Raw genomic sequence first — 20,997 nt, 5'->3', positions numbered from 1 at the left:
ACCTCACCGATCCCTTGGGTTCTTGCTTGCCCGAAGGAGTGAAGCAACGACAGCAGGAAAGAAAGAGGGAGTCTGCTCAGGGTTAACTGCTGGCTTTATTCATCCCCCAGTGGGGATAACCTCAGTTCAGGGTATCTGCCTCAGCAGACACTCCTCAGCAGAAGCGAGCCCTTGGCAGAAGCAACGGGAAAAGGGCGGGAAACCCCCCAAAGTAACATCTTTTATTGGGAGGAGGAACCCAGGGATGGGTTTAACTGAGGACAAATCAGGGATCATGTGGGTCTGGCTCTGCAAGTAAATGACACATATTATAACAAATCAATAACTTGGGTGGGAGACAGCCAAAGTCTTGTCCAATCACTTGGGGTCCTTACTGGAACTTTCCAGACTTTTGGGAGAGACCCCAAAGTGACAGACAAGACCCAGGGGCTGGATAACTTATGATGGACACATAACTGGGGTTGGGGTAAAACCAAGAAGGGTTGAACATGGGTGACATGGGGCAAACGATTACAACTTACAAAAAACAAGGAACAAAGACATACATAAAACTGGTAAGACCAAAAACACACCACTGCGTTGCATTGTTTTGGAAATTTGATCATTATCCCGTTTTAGGAGTTGTTCTGGAGACAAACTCTCACCTTTCCATGGCCATTTTTCAGCAGACTTAAGTCCACCACAAATCCAACAATTAGACAAACCTAGTTCAGTTGTAATCTCCTGCATTAAGTCTATTAGATTAGAAGCAGGCAAACCCCAGTCACCTAATAATTTTTCTAATTTCTCATAGTGTTCACTTAAAGTTTTCAATCTTTCCTGCTCCATCCTCTTTTTCCTGGCTTCTGATTCCTGTCTTTTCAATTCCTGAGATACCTGCTTTATTTTATTCTCTGGGTCTAATCCCTCTTTGTTCTTTGAAAAGCAAAAAGTTTTGTCATACTGCAAGCAAATTCTGTCATCATAATTTCCAAGGAGGTCAAGCATTATGGGCTCATTTTTAATGAGGACTTTTCATGGTGTTTCAAATTCTTACCTACCCAGTAGGTCCTTCCACCCATTCTGCACATTTCCAGTTGACTGCTGTCATAACATAAATCATTAACTTGAAAATATCTCACAAAGGTTGATTGTGTTTTACCTCTTATCCATACAGTCCACACAGACTAGGCTCAGGGCCATCAGGATTCCCCACAGGCATACCCCTCTACCTTTGCCTGCGCCCAAGGGGTTGCCACCAGTGGCGAGGTAAACCATCTTCTCAGCAGCCAGGTGTATTCTTCAGGGGTTCCACAGCTGGTCCAAACTGCAAACCTTCTTTTAAAAGTGCCCCACCTTGAAAATTTGATTGGATCAGCTCTGCAGGGTACTTTATTTGACCTTCGGTACTTGACTGCTAGGACCTGTGCCTTAGAGTCCAATTTTCCACCTATTCCCTTTTTAAATAATAGATACCACTCCAGAGAATTTAACTCCAGTATACCCAAGTTGATAGCAAGCACTAAGATACGGCTAGTCAGGCTTTGTTCTTCTTCCAAACAATTGGAACACCCTTGGGCCTATACCCTCCTCTGCAATGTGTAACCCAAACTTTGTTACAATATACACACTTAAAATGAATAAACAGAAAACATTCATAATCTGGCACCAAACAACTTATCTGATATCTCTCGGTCATTCACGGTGTCGTTGTAATTTTATCTTAAAATCTCCTGGGGAAGAGGTCACTTCCCACTCCGCTGTCTCTTCCCGATGTTCTGTCTTCTTCACTTGAGATGCCTGAGTCCAGCCTTATGGTGCTTTTCCTCTTTTTACTCCCACAAAAATCGTGTTTCTGTGGTCTGCAAGAGGAATATTTCCATCCAAGTCTGATGGCATTAAGCTTAGCCTCTGGGATCTACTCTCCCCCATTTTCCTCCTGGGTTTTGTGCCCTTTCCCCTCACTCGCCCTCTCCAATTAGTGCTCTTATAGTGCCTCTCTGGTAGAGGAGAAACAGGAGTTAGTTGCTAAGGATATAAAAAATGTTATTTCAAGGGGGCTACTGAAAACAGGCAAAACCTGTGGTTCTCTTGGGCATGACTGCCCTGAACAACAGAGCCGGCCTTCACCCAAAAATATGGCATTTTCATGCCTCAACATTGTCACAGATGAACTAATCACTTACTTAATGACTACCACTGTAAGACACAACTGTTGGGTTTAAATATCTCAAATTTTGGTCATGCAAATGTCCTCACTGAATATTTTCAGTAAGCTTTGAGTGAACTCTGTGAAAACCAAATCTAAGGAATCACAAACTGCATCTGGAAATCCAAACTGATGGGCTAGAAACCAACCAAGGGCTTGATCCCCTTTAGAGCAACAGCTCAGGGACTGCACCACCTGTTTTTGGGCTGGTTCCAGGAACAGTGAGGCTGTGGACTGTGCTACTAGTGTGCATGGCCAGAGCTGGAATTAGCAAGAAATTAAAGTCATGCCTGGGCATGCTGGACCAATCAAATAGCCATTTCAGGCATTATCTCCATTGCTCAATGCACAAAACTACCTCGTTTTTTATCTTTTGCTTGGTATAAAACAGGGATGATTTGCTTACAAATATCAGCAAGAGACAGAGGAGGAGAAAGGGGGGAACAAGACCATGTTAAACCACTCTGATAAATCAGACATACAGCAGGGGAAAGGATGAGACAGTGGATGAGAATAAAAGCACCACTCTCAAAAAAAAGCCCTCTGAAATATAAATAACTCATTGTCTTGCACTGGTGTGCAGGGAGCAGAGTAAACACATAAATGACAATTAACATCCCAGCTGCCACCAGCCTCAATTTCTGACCCACTGAGATGCCACCTCTGGGAATAGTCATGAAATCAGTATTTTATTGGAAGGAAGGTTCTGGGGTAATTCCAGCTGGACAAAGCTGGCAACTGAATTGTCTGAAAGCTTCAAACAACCAAAGGCTGAGTGGAAATGTGCTTTAGATGATGTCTCTGGGGCAGAAATCCCACCTGGTCTAGGGGTAGAAAAGAACTGTAAGGATCTGATTATTCCATGGCTAGATCACCTCATCTCTCCCTGCAAAGGGAAGATATACTTTCCTGATAGAGCTTGTATCAGATATTAAACCAATACTACACTTGATCTCAGCAAAAAGGCCATTAAATCTAACAACTTGTTGGGGGTTAGGTTTGCTCCTTTTTTACTTTAAAGAATTTTTTCCCCATGAGTTACCAAGGAGACTAAATGTTGGAAACTTAAGGGTACTTGACCAAAACAAAGAGATAGTCAAAGGTTTTGTTTTTCTTATCTGTTGTAACTCCAGAAGGGAGGGGGTAACTGCCTTCCCTGATAACAAGCCAGCTGTTTAAAACCGGGTGGGGTTTTAGCTCTTATCTCTGCTCAGTCTTTCACTACCCCCATAAGAATATCTTTTGTTAATGCGCCATAAAGCTCACCAATGGCATGACACATTTCATCACCCTATTGTGAGATGCTCTACTAGAAAGCAGAAGAGCAACCATTTCCACCTAGATAAAAAGGAGCCACAGGTGTCCCCAGGCACTCCGGTGTTTCCCACGGGACTCCCAAAGGAAGACTGGACCCACTTCAGGACCCCTGGCTCCACAGGACCATCGTCTCTCTTTCCAACAGGACCACCTCTGCCACTCCAGGAGGGCTGACTTTGGACTGTTTCCAATGCCCTGACGAACAGGGCGTCAGGTTGTATTTTTCTGATTCTGTCAGAGGTTTTGTTTGGTGGGGGTTTTTTTTGTTTGTTTTTTTTTGTTTTTTTTTTTTGTTTTGTTTTTTTTTGTTTTTTTGTTTTTTTGTTTTTTTGTTTGGTTTTTTTTGTGGGTTTTTTTTGGTTTTTTTTGGTTTTTTGTTGTTTTTTTTTTGTTTTGTTTTTTTTTTTTTTTTTTTTTTTTTTGTTTTTGTTTTTGTTTTTTGGTTTTTGTTTTGTTTTGTGGGGTTTTTTTGTTTTGTTTTGTTTTGTTTTGTTTTGTTTTTGGGATTCCTTGTTTGTTTGTGTGCTTATTATTTTGTACTATAACATTTGTATTTTTAATATCTCTAGTAAAGAACTGCTATACCTATTCCCAAAATCTTTGCCTGACAGCCTTTTAATTGCAAATTTATAATATTTTGAAAAAGGGAGGGGGGGGGCGGGCTTGCATTCCAAGGGAGGCTCCAATCTTCCTTGGCAGATACCTGTCTATTCAAACCAAGACACAACTTGAAAAAGGCATCTTGCTCCTTGAAGCAGGGAATCCTGCAGTGCCTGCTGCATGCTAACCCGATGGCCCGGCTGAATTAATTTCTGCTATCATTTGCCCCAGTCTCAGGTTTCACTGGCACGAGAAAAACCTCGAGCTGCGTGAGAAAATACTTTGAAATGGTGCCTAATTGGCTTGGGCCTGTTTCAGGATATAGCACACCACACAAACCACCATAACATCAATCAGAGGCACAGAGGATGTCCCCATGTTTGGCTTAAACTACAGGGTATTTCCTTTGCCAAAAGCATTTCAATCACACTTAAGTATAGGTTTGCTGTGGCAAAAAGACAGACCTATTCCAGTCGTTGATTTTTCCCACAGAAGGAAACTTCTGTCAGGTATCCCAGGAAACAGCCCTGGGTTCATTGCACCAACTGCACTGACTTCACCAAACAGAAATTGGGCTGAATTTGTAGCAGCAGTTGTCTGTAATTCCAAATCAGGTGAGTGAATTTAAAAATGAACCCCTTACCAATTTGCAAAACTGTACTAAAATTCTTCCTAAAAACTTTCTTTAAAGCATGTACTATTTTCAATCAACAAGCACCCTAAACTACCCAGAGGCACATTCTAACATTTTCCTCTTGCAAGACATTCTTACAAACCATCAATACAATCATCTCACTTTCTAAGAGGATTAACCCCTATTCTTAATAATCAAACTTATTCTTCCTTACTGTTGCTAATTTCAAGATCTTTTTACTTACATTTACATCCTATTGGGTTTGATAATTGCTTTCTCTGTTTTAAGATTAACAAGGATTAGAATACTTCCTCTTTAGGACTTAATTTTAACATGTTCATTTCTGGAAAACCAAACATTTTGTTCTTTCTGGGATGTAACTTGATAAAAATGAAATTTGGAATGTTTACCTTGTAATGTAGCAGTGAGGGGCCACCTCCGTGGCACCTCCCCCCAGACCACCTTAAAAACGAACCTCAAGAGCTCCATTCAAAGAAGCCCGGCACCGCGGCTCCCCAACCCCCAACGACGGAGTGAGAGGGACCAGCGGAGCAGCCGGCACCGCCGCCGCCAAAGACCAAAAGAAAGGGCTTCGAAGAAAGGCGAGGCACGGGCCTCGCCCCCAGTCTCCCCCCCCATTCAGGCAGCTGTCTGCGAGCCCCCCGCTCCTGGAGCGAGCCGCTGCGGCAGAGCTCGTCCCCGCCGGCGCCGTGCTGCGGCACGGCGGCAGCGGCCTGGGGCGAGAGCGAACAGAACCGGCTGCTTCTCCCTGCCCACAGCGGGGACCCCAGTGAGCGGGGCCGTCCAGCCCCGACGCCCGCAGCCGCCGCCGCCGGAGCGGCAGAAAGAGGGGCTGGCCGCTCCCCCCAAGCTGGGCACGGGGAATCCCAGAGCCCGCGGAGCCGCCCCCCCAGCGTGGCTCCAGCCGCCCGCAGCCGCCGCCACTGAGACCAAGAAAGAGGGGCCGGCCGCTCCCCCCAAGCTCGGCACAGAGAATTCCAGCCCCCGCAAAGCCGCCTTTCCCTGGCGTGGCTCCAGCCGCCATGCCGCCCGCCCGGCTCAAGCGCAGTCACAGAGAAGCCCCAAAGCCTGCACGTGGCTCAGCCCGCCCGCGGCCAGCCACCACTGCTGGATGGCGCGTCCACAGGCCCGCAGGGCCGCATCCCCGAGCTCGCCCGGGCCGCCGCCCCGCTCCAAGAAAAGAGAACCCACGCCAGCCACATCTAGCAGCCCTGGTGCTGCCCAGCCCCGAGGCCTCCGAAATGCCATATTGGATACTATGAAAGCCCGCAGCCCCTGCTGCCCAGGCCGACCCCGCATGCAAATCAAAGACCCCGAAATGCATCTCGGGACCCCTTTTAACACCAAAAACCCCTTAAAAAATAAAACTAAGTAAAATTAAAACACACAAGAACCAATGCTAAGCCGTGTAGACCCTAAAGTATCAAAAGAACTGATTTCTCCGGTTTTTCTTACTAGCTGTAAGTTAAAAATGCTAAACCAGAAGTGAGACCCCTGGAGAAAACAAAAGAAACTAAGAACCCTGGGTTTACTCCCAGCGAGGGGCGGGTTCTCCAGCTCTCCTCAACTCTCTGCAACACAGCTGAAAAGACCCTCCTCCTCCACAGCGCATGGGCAGCCAAAAACCCCTCGAGCAACTATTGTAAGAGCTGATTAATAAAGGCATTTTAAGGAGATTAATATTATCTCCACCCATTTTATTCATAACATAACTCTGTCAAGGTTTGGTTTTTCTCTCTCTTTTGTCTTCAAAACTTAAATTGAAGCTAGCCTTTGAAGCATTAATTTAGAAGAATTAAGGACTTCAGTTAAGCTAGATATTGTTGAGGTAGGATAGATAAGCTTCTCTTTTGTTAACAGAAGCAAGATTTAAGGAACTGAAAAATCATGAAGCCTGTCAAACTATGTTTGTGTATTCTGACTAATCAAAAGACGCCTGGAAAAAGAGGATTCAGTTGTCACATAACACTAAAAGGTTAAAAAGTCAGAGCTGAGGAAGACAATCTTTCTTCACCGTTTTGGGACTCCACCCCATAAAAAAGACCACCGACCCATTTCAAAGAACAAACTACGCATGCTTAATGGCTTTTTGGCTAATTACCTGTCCTGGGTTGCAGTGTAGGATGTACACAAAGTATTTATTCTATCACCATCTTCATGAACTGTTGAAACCAGGTGGGCTAGTGTTTTCCCAAGCCCCCTGCTTTTTCTGCTAATGGCCCATTAATGCCTTTGGGGTGTTTTCTGCTAATGACTTCTGGGGTGTCTCCTGCTAATGGCCCATGAGTCACAGGTAACTCCCTCCAGGGGTTATCTCTGTTAATGGGCCATCAAGGACACATTTCACACTTCTCATGCTATTGTGAGGTGCTCTGCCCAGGGGGAGGAGCCAAGCATTCTCACCTGGATATAAGCTGGGATTTGGGACAGTGCAGTGGGCACTTACCCACTGGATTCCCAGAGGACCAGAGCTCCCAGACCTCTCTACAGGATCACTGCTTCAGGAAGAGCACTTCACCTGGACCGCTTCCACCATCCTGCTCAGGTTGTATTCTGACCCTGTCAGTGATTCTTTGTGCTATTGCATTTATTTTATTTTATTTTTACCTTTTTACCTTTCTTCTCATTAAATTATATCTCTGACTTGGAGCCTCTCACTCGTTTTGTTTTCAAACCACAACATTACCATACGAAGCGGGGAATGGGATGTACCAGAGTTAGGAATATGCACTTATGTTTTGGCTATTCAATATGCCTGTGCATAAAAAGACCCTGTGATCATCTGTAAATTGCGCGTGTATATTTGGGAGCTATCCCGCACGCTGCCCGGCATCATAATAAACATACACTTTCTAAAACTGTTAGAGAGTCTTTGTCCGTCATAGTTGGATATTGGTATTAGATCAATGTCCATAGTTTTTTAATAAAACATTTTGGCGACCCAGGTAGGAGCTGCTCTCTCTGGCTGAGGGGACCATCAGGGTCTGGGACCCCTCGAGGCACCTGCCCAGAATTTCCTGGGAAGGAGGGCTCTTACGGCCCCAGGGAAAGACCAGAGCCTGCTGAAACTACAGACGAAAGGTATGTTTAAAGAAAAAAAAAAATTTGAAAACAGGTACATTTGAATAGAGGCAGCTTATAAGTCATAAGAGGTGTCTTATGCGAAGCAGAGGCCTGATTGGGTTTTGGAAACTCCATGGATTGTTTTTTTTGTTCCAGGTAAAAGCTGGTAACTTGTGTGTGTGTATTTGGGAGCGATCCCACATGCTGCCCGGCATCGTAATAAACATACACTTTCTAACTTTAAACTGTTAGAGAGCCTTTGTCCGTCATAGTTGGATATCAGTATTAGAGCAATATCCATATTTTTTTTAATAATTCAGTGGGATTTTCTACGTCTTCTTGCCCAAGTTCTGGTGCCAGGTAGAGGTCAGGAGCAGGGTGAGACTGCTTTACCAGTGCAGTTTTGGTAAATGGAACTTCCTCCTAAACATCTGTCCTTGCTTCTTTGTTTTACCTCCTGTGTTGTGCGAGGGGAATATAATTTCAAAATAGTCTTGCTAAATCTTGATTGCACAAACCCCTGAGGTGCTGGGCCACATTCTTTACAAGGACATAAACAGACAGTGTTGTATGGGGGTGCACAGAATACATGCTCCTCTTGCGTATGCAGAGAAGTGCAGTGGAATTGACTTCCTAGCACAGGGCAGCACTAAAACTGAATCACAGTGGAAAATGTCAGATCTTACTCATTTCTATGGAGAGATAAGCACTGTGATGCCCTTGTCTTATCCCAGAGCCCTGCTGAGCTGAGATTCACAGTGTCTTTAGCATGTGGTAAAGCTGTCCAAGCTTCAGAGGCTCTAGCTCTAAGTTTTATATTCTGTAGTTTCATTGAATCCTCAGCAGGGGCTGTAATGTTTATCGATTTATTTATTATTTTTTTTCAGCTATTGAAGTCAGGAGAGGTTGCAGTTCACTAAAGTGCAAAGAGGCAAAGGTCATCATGTGGCAGGATTTTTTGACTTAGGCCTTATTCACTGACTGAGGGCAAAATCTCTTTAAGTTAATGCCAAACAGGATTGGAGAATTGTACTCACTAGGTGTGTAGCACTGACCTCAGATTTACAAGTCCAGTCTGTGTCACTGGGGTAAGACTGTCCACATTTGCAAAGCATATTGGCCATGCTTGCAGATCCACCCAAGTATCTCCAGACAAGGCTATAGGGATCAAAAATCCCTGGTTTTGTTACCTTCCTGTAAGTAAGATGGGCAGTGCTTGCACAAACTGATTTGCACGTGTAATATTTTCAGAATGGCTGCCTGTCTAGGCCTGTGGATAGGATATGTGCTGAGGCTTTTTGCAGAGTGACTACTTGAGAGAGAAGTAATGAGTAGAACAAAGACTGAAGAGAAAAGCTTGGAAACGGAAACAGTAATGAAGAGGAAAAATAAAAGGAAAGTAAATGGGAAAATACAGAGTTTAGTAAAATCAGCAGAGATCGGGAGAGAGAAGGTAAATTGGTTTTGGAAATCAAGTTTGTTACAGCAAAAGGAGAGAGCAGCAGGTGGAGTACAGGGTATTTGGCTTTGCAGCCAAAGACCACTCCTTGGCTTGTGGGTCACAAGAGAGCTGAGGTCTGAATGGCCACCAGTGTGGGAGCTGAGCCACAAGGAGGGATTCTTGCAGTTCCACCTGGCATGGAAACAGTTTTCCCTTGCCAGGAACCAAAGCAGCCCAAGGTAAGAGGAGACAGTGAGAGAATTTACAGCAGCACCCAAGCAGGCAAACAGGAGTGCAGAGTTTAGTGCTGTGCAGTGCTTCTCAGGTGCCTCAGAAACCTTCATCACACAGATAACTTATTAGGTTATCTCTCAGGTTTAGGTTTCTCACCCAACAGTTAGGCTGGTGGTTCTGGTGGGTCTTGTTTGCCCTCTGCCCTCTGAAGGCTTTGAGTCTGTGCATGGCATGAGAATGAAGTGGAGTCTCAAGGTCTTGGTTTTCTCTGGTTTCTTGCATTGTTTATTATTTCTTATCTTACAAGTTCTTCCTGCCCAGCCAAGGTGTTCACAGCAGCTCAGACACAATGTGACTCTTCCCTCAACGGGAGGTCACTTTGCTTTTATACAGATAACTACATACTTATTATTTACAATTTCATACCAATGCCTAGTATCTATACTAGAAGGGCCATTTCTGCTTTGACCCAATCTACTCAAACTATTTTGTGTCATCACCACCTCAGAAGATGGAGGACGAGGAAGAAGGAGAAGAACTTAGGGCAACACCCTAATTCCTCCATCTTGCTCCCCTGCACCTACATTCTACAAACTCAAAAGTACAAAATCTTCCACCCAGTGATAAACTATACTACTGTCTGTTACACGTTTGTGACTTGTAATTCTTCTCTGTGTAGGAAGTTTGTCTCATGGACTAAAATCAAAGCCTGTGTCATCCTGGGCTCTGTGACAGGGTCTCAAACCCCACTGCACAGAACCCAGACCCTCTTTCTCAGGTCCCAGGCCTCTCTACTGAGATCTGTGACCTTCCAGGGTGCCCAGAGGGATGCCCTGGACTCCAACATTATTAAGAGATAACTTATTCTCAGCTCCATCACTGGTACCCCAGGCCCCTGTGCCATTAATTGCATTGGACAATGCACACATCTCTCATTACTGTATAGACTGCATATTCAAGCAGTGCAGACTACTCCCAAACCAGTTTTTATTGACCTTTAGTGTCACTCTTGAGAATCAAGGCAAAAACTCTGCCAGGGAGCACCTATAGAGCCACAATTCATTGTAATTGTGTCCCAAAGATTTTGTCCTCGTTATTTCCTCAGTAGCTCAGATTTACAGCGTTTCCCACGTCCCAGGGCACACTGAGCACTGGCTGTGCCCTCGGCCTCAGCAGCTGCACCCCAGCACAGCCTGGCAGGGTGTGCAGGGCACTGGGGCACAGCTCAGGAGCCACCACAAACATAGCAAAGGCTGGAGACACAGGCTGCACTGCATGGGGTCACCTGCAGGACCTGCCCATGGTTTGCTCTGGGAGCAGCCAGGTTAAAGTTGACTGGGGTTTATCTCCAGGGGCTATAAATCACACCAGTGCACACACACGGAGGAAGATTTGGAGTAAAGTACACAAGCAGCATGAGCAGCAAAGTGCACACCCACAGCCACAGCACTCAGGATTAACAGGGGCATAACAGATGTGCTAAACTAATTTCAAGCCTGTGGATCTTGTAACCCACGGCGCTGTAAAGAGAGGTGTAAGGAGGAATGGATCTGTAGAAATGGAGCACCTCTCCTGTGGAGACAGGCTGGGAGAGCTGCATTGTTCAGCCTGGACAAGGGAGGGCTCTGGGGAGACCTTAGAGCTCCTTGCAGTACCCCACTGCCTACAAGAGAGCCTACAAGAAAAATGGAGAAGGGGCATTTGCCAAGGGCATGTAGCAACATGACAAGGGGGAATGGCTTCAAGCCAATTAAGGTAACTTTAAATCAGATATCCAGAAGAAATTCCTCCCTGAGAGAGTGGGCAGGCCCTGGCACAGGGTGCCCAGAGAACCTCTGGCTGCCCCTGGATCCCTGGCAGTGCCCAAGGCCAGGTTGGACATTGGGGCTTGAAGCAGCCTGGGACAGAGGAAGGTGTCCCTGCCCGTGGCACAGGGAGGGGTGAAGAAAGCTTTGAGATTTCTTCCAACCCAAACCATTCTGTGATCATATCATAGGATTCTTTGAAATGCTGTTTCTGAGTGCAGAGAATTCCCACAATCTGAAATTGCAAAACTGCCTTTCTGCAGCAAGGGCTACTGAGTCAGGAAAATAAAAAAAAAAAATTAAAAAAAACCCAAACAAACAAACAAACAAACAAAAAACAACAACAAAAAAACCACAAAACAGGTGGGGCCTAATACTTGCATAAAACCAACACAATCTCTTAGTTAGTGCAGGCAGAAAATCTCTATTCAGCTACTCTCTTCTATCCTTTTCATATCATCTTTCAATTATGGATGTGAAATGACTCAAAGTAAATCCTCTGCATTTTCCAGAGGCATTAGATATAAAGTTACCACCCAAATGTCACCCTTTAAGGTTGTTCCCACATTACAAATGCTCCCAATTCTTCTCTTTATTGTTGTAACTGTATTGCAACACTATAGCAAGCATCCCTGAACACAGAGAACTGAGTGACAGGTGCCTCCTGCACCCAGCAGGAAAAGCCGAGATTTTTTTAGGATCGCTTCTGTCACAAAAAATATCCCTTTATGAGAATAAAAGTCACTCAACTTTTCCTTCAGTAAAAGTACACGTTTCAGGCATATAGGTTTGGACTTGGCTATGTTGTGTTTCCCACACTGAAATGTTAATTCCCAAATGGAGTCAATGTAATAAAGCCGAATCGAGGAGCCTTCCTGCTCTGTGCAGTGCAGGCTGAGGAACCCTCCCGTCCGTGTCCCAGCCGGGGCTGCTGCAGCAGCAGGACGGCGCTCCCGGGGAACGCAAGGCTGATCCAGAGCATTCGGGAGCCCGCTGTGCCCGAGATTCTGGCAGGAAGGTCCGAAAGGAGCAGTGGCGAGGCAGCAGGAGCCCCGAGGGGCGGGAGGGCTGCCCGTTCCCGAGCCGAGCCCGGCAGTCCCGGTCCTGGCTCGCAGCCCGGGCACTCCCTCGCCCCGTCCGTGTTCGCCTTGCGTAAGGCGGCCCTGGCCGAGCCTATAAAGCCGCAGCCTGGGGGGGTCGGTGCCAGCGGCACCATGGCAGCTGCGAGGGACACGGCGCTGCTGGCCTGGATCCTCTTCGTCGGAGCCACGGCGCTGGTAGCGGCAGGTAAACACCGGGGCTTCTGCCCTTTGGTCCCTCTAGGGCGAGAGGCCACCTGCAGCTGCCTCCCGGTGCCACCCGAGAGCTGGGCACAAACCTGGGCTGAGCCGGGCACAAACCTGGGCTGAGCTGGGAACAAACCCGGGACGGAGCCGGGCACAAACCTGGGCTGAGCCGGGCACAAACCTGGACTGAGCTGGGAACAAACCTGTGCTGAGCCGGGCACAAACCTTGGACTGAGCCGGGCACAAACCCTGGGCTGAGCCGGGCACAAACCCTGAGCTGAGCTGGGAACAAACCCTGGATGGAGCCGGGCACAAACCTGGGCTGAGCCGGGAACAAACCTTGAGCTGAGCTGGGAACAAACCTGGACTGAGCCGGGCACAAACCCTGGACTGAGCTGGGCACAAACCTGGGCTGAGCCGGGCACAAACCCTGGGCAGAGCTGGCACAAACCCTGGGCTGAGCCGGGCACAAACCTGGGATGAGCAGGGAACAAACCCTGGGCAGAGCTGGCACAAACCCTGGGCTGAGCAAAACACACAAACTGAGCTGCAGCACCAAAAAGTTCATTTCAGTTTTTAATCTGCTTTCCGCCATTTGTCTCACTTGCCTTCTTTGCAAAGAGCAAAATCAAATCCCTGTCCCAAAATCTTGCCTGCTGAGGCTGAGCAGCCACAATACCACATCTGCAATTTGATAGTAGAACGTTCACACAAATCCTGAAATGAATCTTGCACAAAGGTTACCCGGATTTGTTTGTGCCAGACTGTCTTTAGGTATGTTAGAAGCTTTTTCTTTTGGCTGCACATGCCATCAAATGTGTGGAATATATTTTCTCTGTTCATTTTCTTTTCTTAATGAGAGCAATCTATGGGGTTTTTATCTAACAACCCAAGGGGGAAAAAAGAAAGATTAAGATCTCTATGCAACCACTAATGTGTGTGTGGTAAAACAATACATATTATGTACCTGAAGGAGATTGTACATAGAGACCAACCAAAATGAAGGCTGAAATGATGTCAGCTTTACTGATTTTAAAAAGGTATTTAAAAAGTGTGTTATAATACATTAGTAAATCTATATTTAAATGAGTAAACAGTAGTAATCCAATTAGTAAAATAAATTAGCACTATAAATTAGTAAAATAAAATAGCAGATTAGAACAATGTACGGTTAAAAATGATTAGAGTTTGTGGAAGATTTATGTATAAAAACAACCTGTTGAAGTAAACAAAAGGAGTATATTTAAGAAGCAAATCCAGCAATTACTTACAAACAGACCAATTATGTGGTTTTGTGCTCCTGTCCCACAGAACCACCAGAAGCAGAGACCAAATATGGGAGAGTCCGAGGGTACCAATTCCAAGTGGACACAGCTGAGAGGACTGTAAATGTCTTTTTGGGACTTCCTTTTGCCAAGCCTCCGGTTGGATCACTGAGGTTTTCTCAACCCCAGCCACCTGAGCCATGGGAAGGTGTCAGAGATGCCACTTCCTACCCCCCAATGTAAGGCCATGAGAAAACCACTGAGCCTTTCAAACTGTTATTCTCTGTGCAATTCCATGACACTGATGTACATGCAGGGCCAGCCATAAGGATAAATGCCTCGGTGCCCTCTCCTTGCACCTGCAGCTGTTCCACTGGATGCATTTCTAAAGACACACGATGAGCTGCTCTCTTTACCAAAAGCTGCTGGTTCAGGGGCATCAGTGATGGCCTGCGATGGAGCAGCACTTTACAGATCATGCTCTGGCTTAGGAGCACTTGGCCAGCACTTACCAGTCACTACAAACCTTTGGAGCAGAGACAGAAAGAAGCTGAGGACACGTAGGAATACAACATTGGGGAAAAAATGCAGAGTCAAGTGCTTAAAAGGGCACATAAGAAATGCAGAGCAATTCTAATCTATGTTGTAAATGTCTCACTCCCATTGTCCTCCTGCCCTTGTTTAGTGTCTCAGGCTCAATACCTACCATTGCAAGATAAAATGGTCTTGGAGATGTAAAATGATTAATTTATATTTTCCTTGAAGTCATTTATAGCCATATGTATTTGCTGATATATTTCTGTGATATTGTGAAATGTGCAAAATTGTATCTGCATGTCACTGTGTACTGCAGTGGATTTCATTTTACAGACATCATTAATAGCAGGTCAATGGAAGAAAATATATGAAAAGCAAAAAAAAATAGTATGTTTGCGGTTGCTACCAGTCTAGAAATGTGCCAGAGATCAGTTTCTGGTTGGCCCTTTGTTGTGGAAGTACAAAAGGCTTCTCTTCATCGCTTTCAGGTTTCATTTAATCTATTGCTTGTTGCTTTTTCCTTTATTCAGGTGTCTACAGGACAAAGTACTAGGACAGTATTTTTCAGACATTATTACCAACAGAAAAGAGAAAGTTCCTCTTCAAGTGTCTGAGGATTGCTTGTACCTCAATGTGTACACACCTGTTTCTACAGGAAAACAGGAGAAGCTGCCTGTAAGCAAAATCCTTGTAACACCTTGAGCAAAATTCTCAGACAGCAAACCTCCAGCCTATGCCATGGGCAGACATGCAGGGGCAGTTTTGTAGTGCTGATCAACCGACATGCTTTGCCCCAGCAAACATTAGCTGAAATTCAGAAGAGACACAAAATCCCAGTTTACAAGTAAACTTGTATTTGTGCTTCAGCTAAGCAGGGCTTGATTTAATCTAAATGATGTGTCCAAAGTCACAGGGCACTGACACGGTGGAGGTATTTAACAAAATCAAGGCCATTGTGTAGACCTGCAGGCCTCAGATTCAAAACATTTCTACAATTTCTGAAATGCAATCTGAAAGAGTCAGCAGTGAAACAGCACAAAATATTATATCTTGGGTTATATTTGATTTTTATCACCAGGAGCTCATACCTGTGCTCGGTTGATCCCATTTTTCTCTTTCCAGGTCTTAGTATGGATCCATGGAGGTGGATTAGTTTCTGGAGCAGCTTCATCATATGATGGCTCAGCATTAGCAGCCTTTGACAATGTGGTGGTTGTAACAATTCAGTACAGATTAGGTGTTGCTGGATATTTTAGGTAAGATGGTTGATCTCAGTTTGTCCTGAGTGATTTCCAAAGTGATGTGTTCAAAGCCTTTATAAAGAGAAGTGCAGAAGACTTGCTTATGCAAAGAAACATTTCTGAACTGCATCTGCAAGAGCTGGGGACAGTTTCCAGTCCTGAGGCAGCTCCCAGACCTGTTCTTGTGGACTTTCCGAGCCATTCGTTGGTCTGTTGTGTAGAGAGGTCCTCTGTAGAGAATGCAGATGCTTTCTCACTCCACAGATTGTCTTCTCCTCTGCCTTTTTGCTTGCATTGAGCATTTAAACCAAGCTGTTCTCTCCCTGCAGCACTGGTGATGAGCATGCCCGAGGTAACTGGGGATATTTAGACCAAGTAGCGGCTCTTCGGTGGATTCAGGAAAATATCATACATTTTGGAGGAGATCCAGGATCTGTCACTATCTTTGGAGAGTCTGCAGGAGGAATCAGTGTTTCTGCTCTTGTAAGTTCACAGGAATAGTGAATTTCAATTACAATGGTGAAACGCCTCTCCATCCATTTTCATGCGGTGTCTGCATGAGAAGTCAGTGAGAGAAAAGGGAAGGTGTTACAGTGACACAACACGTGGGTCTTTGATACAACAGCAAGGCAACAGTACAGCAAAACAATACAGATTTTGATTGATAAAAATGTGTCATTTTCATACTGAAATGTTGTAGTTAAGTAACAGAATGTTATTACTCATCTGCTGAGTTCAATACTGGTTGGTTTGGAATTTTTTCAATGTAAAAAATCCTCAAAGTCTAATCTCATGAGAAAACTCCTTTAGGAATCATTGTGGATTCTTGCCCATTTTGTGTTTGCTTTGACAGTCACTTGTACAGAGTGGTCGAGGTGAATAGTCCTGGTAGCTGAAGTTGCCCTGCAGTTTGTGACCCAGTGATTGGTTAAAATCTCTGCTCCAACACGGAGCACATTGGCTGTGACCCTCCCCTTCTGCAGTCCCTCACCCTTGGTACACATCCAACAGCCACAACCAAAGCAGGGCTCATTGTCCCTGCGGTACAGATCCCAGTTCCCTCTGGCCAGAAGCTCTTCATTGCCCTTCTGCAGCACAGCCAGACTGCCTTGGGCACACTCAATCTGCCCCTGGCTTGCAGTGTGGTGCCGTGAGGTGCTGGAAGCAAAGTGCAGTGGGAGGGGAAAGGCAGCTGAACTCCTCATCCCTGCCAGCACTGCCCAAGGCCTTTGCACAGCTGGACTATGGTCAGAGGCCACACAACAACACTCTGACCGCAGAGTGGTCACTGAGCTTTCAAAATGTTCCAAATGGCCACTGCTGATACTGAAATCCACAGTCACTGGGAGAACACAGTGCTTGTCATGCTTGTTCTTGCTTCTTCACAGGTCTTATCTCCCCTGGCCAAGGGCTTGTTCCACAAGGCCATTTCAGAGAGTGGTACAGCATCTCTGGGCTTGTTCACTGACCAGCCTAACAAGGATGCACAAGTGGGTATCTGTGGTAATTCTAATTACTTCTTCCAGAACGTTTTGCACATCCTAAACTGTTCTGTCTAAAATATAGAAATATGTAGTTTTTTCTTCTGAAACAAAACAGTCATTAAAGACAGTATTTCTGTGTGCAAATAGTACATGTTTAATGATGTGTTGCTTTTGGAACACCCAAATATCCACAAAGAGAGAGGAATTAAGCGTAAAGCAATATTGTAACATGTAGTGTCTTCAAGAAAAGTCAGCCCATCATTTTTGGCTGGAAAATGGTATCAGACCCTGAATACCCTTCTCTTCCCCTCCTGTAGTGTGCAAATAACCAAGACTTTCTTCAGGGGTGTTTTTTTTTTTTTTTTTTTTTTTTTTTTTTTTTTTTTTTTTTTTTTTTGTTGTTGTTGGTTGTTTGTTTGTTTGTTTGTTTGTTTTAATTTGAGAAGTACTGGCTTCCACCCCTTTCTTTTCTCTTCAACTACAAGGAACAATTCCCTGGAACCTGGGACATGAAAAGAAACAGCTCTCTCTAATGACAGCTGTTGCTCCAGCCAAAAAGACATCACCAAGACTGGTAGAATGTGCTTTCTGCTACCCTGCACATGGTTTATTCTCTAAGTCCTTCATGTCACCCAGCCCTCTCAGCACAGCATCTCATGGACCAGAATTGTCTTAGAATATTTCTCTATCAAAAAATCCTGGAGGCAGAGGTTTTCTCCTTCTGCCAAGCCCATGGTATGAAGGACTGTGAGGGCTTCCAGTGCCCTCCCTCTGGAGCTGGGACAAGCCAGACTCCAGCAACTTTGTGCAGGTGCTTGGGCTGCTCCTGCTGGACTCGGTGTCTCACAGAGCCAGATAGAGGAAAAGTTTCCAAAACTGTTTGTTTTCACTGCTTGCAGAAAATTGCTGCTCTCGCTGGCTGTGAAAAATCCAGTTCAGCTGCAATGGTCGAATGCTTGAGAGGAAAAACACAGGAAGAACTAGTACAGATAACAGAGAAAATGGTAGGTGAAATGATGCTTCTTGCATTTAAATGACATCTCAGACTTTTTCATAACAGAGAATACTCCTTGTGTGCTGTAATATTAGGAGAACCTGAAGTGGATGTAAAATCTGACTTTCTTCACTTTTTCAGGACATGACAGCACTGCAGATCTGCACCAACACCTCACCTGAAAATTGCAAACAGGTTCCTGCCCTTCCATTCTGCCTGCACTTGGAGCTACCTGTGGTTTGTTGTCATGGTCTGCCAGGGCAGGGAAAAGAAAATGGCACAGAATATTCTGGCGGACCTGAAAATCAAATCACTTATTATGTCCTAGTTAAAAGTTCATATCACAATGCTTATGAAACTTATGCCTTTGGCACTTCAATACAGAAATTCGCTTTTTCCCCCACTGTTCCACACACCCATGGAGATATTGAACTAAGATGTAAATATACATAATGGCTTCTGTTTCATTAACATTAGAAATATCTTCATAGATTCTCTTGCCTAGTACAGAATATTTGTCAGAGAAATGTTAAGATGGCTTTACCATTACTTCTTGTATTTTTCATTTGGCTCCTCTTAGGAACTGCAGTTAAGTCTGAACTTCTTTTAGAAGCAAAATGAATGTATTAATGCAGCTTCCTTTTTCTGTTTTCCCCATTTTGTTTCAGGATTTCTTTTTCATCAGTGCATGTATAGATGGTGTATTTTTTCCAAAGAGTCCCAGGGAATTACTCTCTGAAAAATCAATCAATGCAGTCCCATACATAATTGGAGTAAATAACTGTGAATTCGGATGGGTAATTCCAGTGGTAAGACCCTTTTAATGCTGTTATTTAAACATCATTTTGTAAATGGAAGCTTTTTTATTAAGTATGATTCTCTGTATCACACAGATGATGAAATACCCTCCTTTCGTGGATGGTCTGGATAAAGATGTTGCACGTCACATTTTACAGAGCAATTTAGTAGTATTTATTAAGGTAAGAGACCATTTTCAGAATAACCCTGTGCTGCTTCTTCACTGGCCAGGCTGTTTGTACCCCTGGAGGGACATATTGCACAGGGAAATGCCATTGTGCTGGACAGCTCCCTGAATTGGGGCAGAAATGGGCAGAGATGTGCTGCATTGCTGTTAGCTCTAATGACTGAGAACACTCTCTAAATTTCCAGCCCAAATTGCCCCTCTTCTTAAAAAGGAGTTCTGTGGGAATCCAGGAGTGATGCAGGACCTGAACAAAGGTCTCTTGGGATATTTTAGATACCCCCAGGTTATGCAAGACATGCAGAGTTCCAGCAGGTGTGACAGGAGGCCTATGGGACACACCCTCCTAAAGCAGTAGCTGAGCCCTGGAAAGGAAAGCCTGAGCAGTTTAGGGTGCACTGACACCTATGTTCAGGTTTCTTGAGGTTTTGTTTCCCTGTAATTTACAAATCTCTTGGCTCTGTGGTGCCTTTGTGCTCTCCTGACACGACTCTATAGAAGAGCACAGATTAAGAGGTAAGAATTAGGGACTCCATAAGCAAGGCCAGTACTTGCAAGGGATCATTCAGTGACACAAACATCCACCATGAACTTAGAAATGCAGAGCCCAGGCTTGTTCTGAATGGGAGAAATGATGGTGATCTACAACAATCAATGGATTTTATGAAATCCAGCAGGACTTCTCTGCTGTTATGAAGGCTGTTTCCGTAGAAAGGAGAACAGTCAGCATCACTGACTGCTGTTCATCTAAAGGTGTTTGATTCTTAGATCTTGCATCCCTCTTTTCCCCAAGATCACCTGTACCCACAGCTGTGTAACTTCAATCCTGAGCTCCCAGCCACACTCTGACACAGCTGAGGATCTTCTCTGAAAGGTCATGTTTGGGATTAGCCAGGGATGTGCAGATGCCACACTCACTCACTGCAGTTACTCCTTACAATTCTCATCATCATTTTAAGTACTTTTTATTGCCGTTTCAGGGTATTACATCTGAAGTTGTTGACAGAGTGTACAAGGAGTACATGGGGGATGCAGAAAGCCCTGCTCAGGTCCGGGATGGCCTCCTGGATGCAATGGGAGATATCTACTTTGTCATCTCAGCTGTGGAAGTGGCCAGATACCACAGAGGTAACTCAGCAGCTTCAGAACAACTGTAGAATTCTGTCTGTGGCTGCCGTGGACAGTGTGCAGCAGTGTTCACTATGCAGAGAACTGGAAGTGTTTTCATTCAACCAAAGCAGTTTCTAATGAAACTTGGTCATCTTTGGAGCAGGTATTTTCAGCTCTCAAACTAGCACTTTTCTGTATCCTCTAGATGCTGGCAACCCAGTCTACTTTTATGAATTCCAACATCGACCAAGTTCACTGGAAGGTGTGGCACCAGAGTTTGTAAAAGCAGATCACGGAGCTGAGATTGCCTTTGTCTTTGGAAAACCATTCTTAGCTGGTGATGTATCCATGCTTGCTCCATATTCCTTATAGAACCTCATTATTACTCATTTTAATTACTTCAGATCTTTAGAGTGGAATTTCTCTTCTATAAGCATTATAAGCGGTATAAATATTATAAGGATAATTCATATATTATACGCATTATTATGAGCATAAACATTTTCTGTCTTCAGTAGTAGATGCTTTTCATTACATGATTCATCTGCAGTTCTCTCCTAGGAAAAACTCCAACAGCTCAGAGCAACAAGTAGAAGTGTTGCAATTGATACAGCTGATACCAATGATTTACTTTCTAATGTGGCAGTTTCATCTCTCCCTTTGCAGGAGATGCTACAAAGGAAGAAAATAAACTTAGCAGAACGGTTATGAGATACTGGACCAACTTTGCTAAAAATGGGTGAGGATCACAATGCTATTTACAGCTCAAGTTTTGTCTGTGCTGCCCAGAACACA

At 44.8% G+C, this 20,997-nt stretch overlaps 1 protein-coding gene across 1 annotated transcript in view; it reads left to right on the top strand.

Annotated features, from left to right (window-relative positions):
- The window catches only part of LOC310914059 (uncharacterized protein), a 58,306-nt gene that overhangs the window by 36,193 nt on the left and 1,116 nt on the right, over nucleotides 1-20,997 (top strand). Inside the window, exons 20-26 of the mRNA XM_083869956.1 lie at nucleotides 18,016-18,120; nucleotides 18,252-18,305; nucleotides 18,779-18,919; nucleotides 19,004-19,090; nucleotides 20,073-20,220; nucleotides 20,408-20,539; nucleotides 20,869-20,941. Of these exons, the coding sequence (XP_083726082.1) occupies nucleotides 18,016-18,120; nucleotides 18,252-18,305; nucleotides 18,779-18,919; nucleotides 19,004-19,090; nucleotides 20,073-20,220; nucleotides 20,408-20,539; nucleotides 20,869-20,941 (740 nt within the window). The remainder of the gene's footprint in view (nucleotides 1-18,015; nucleotides 18,121-18,251; nucleotides 18,306-18,778; nucleotides 18,920-19,003; nucleotides 19,091-20,072; nucleotides 20,221-20,407; nucleotides 20,540-20,868; nucleotides 20,942-20,997) is intronic.

The sequence above is a fragment of the Zosterops lateralis genome (assembly GCF_965231275.1).
Source record: "Zosterops lateralis genome assembly, chromosome: 12".
Lineage (NCBI taxonomy): Eukaryota > Metazoa > Chordata > Aves > Passeriformes > Zosteropidae > Zosterops > Zosterops lateralis.
This window is presented reverse-complemented; position numbering and strand designations above follow the sequence as displayed.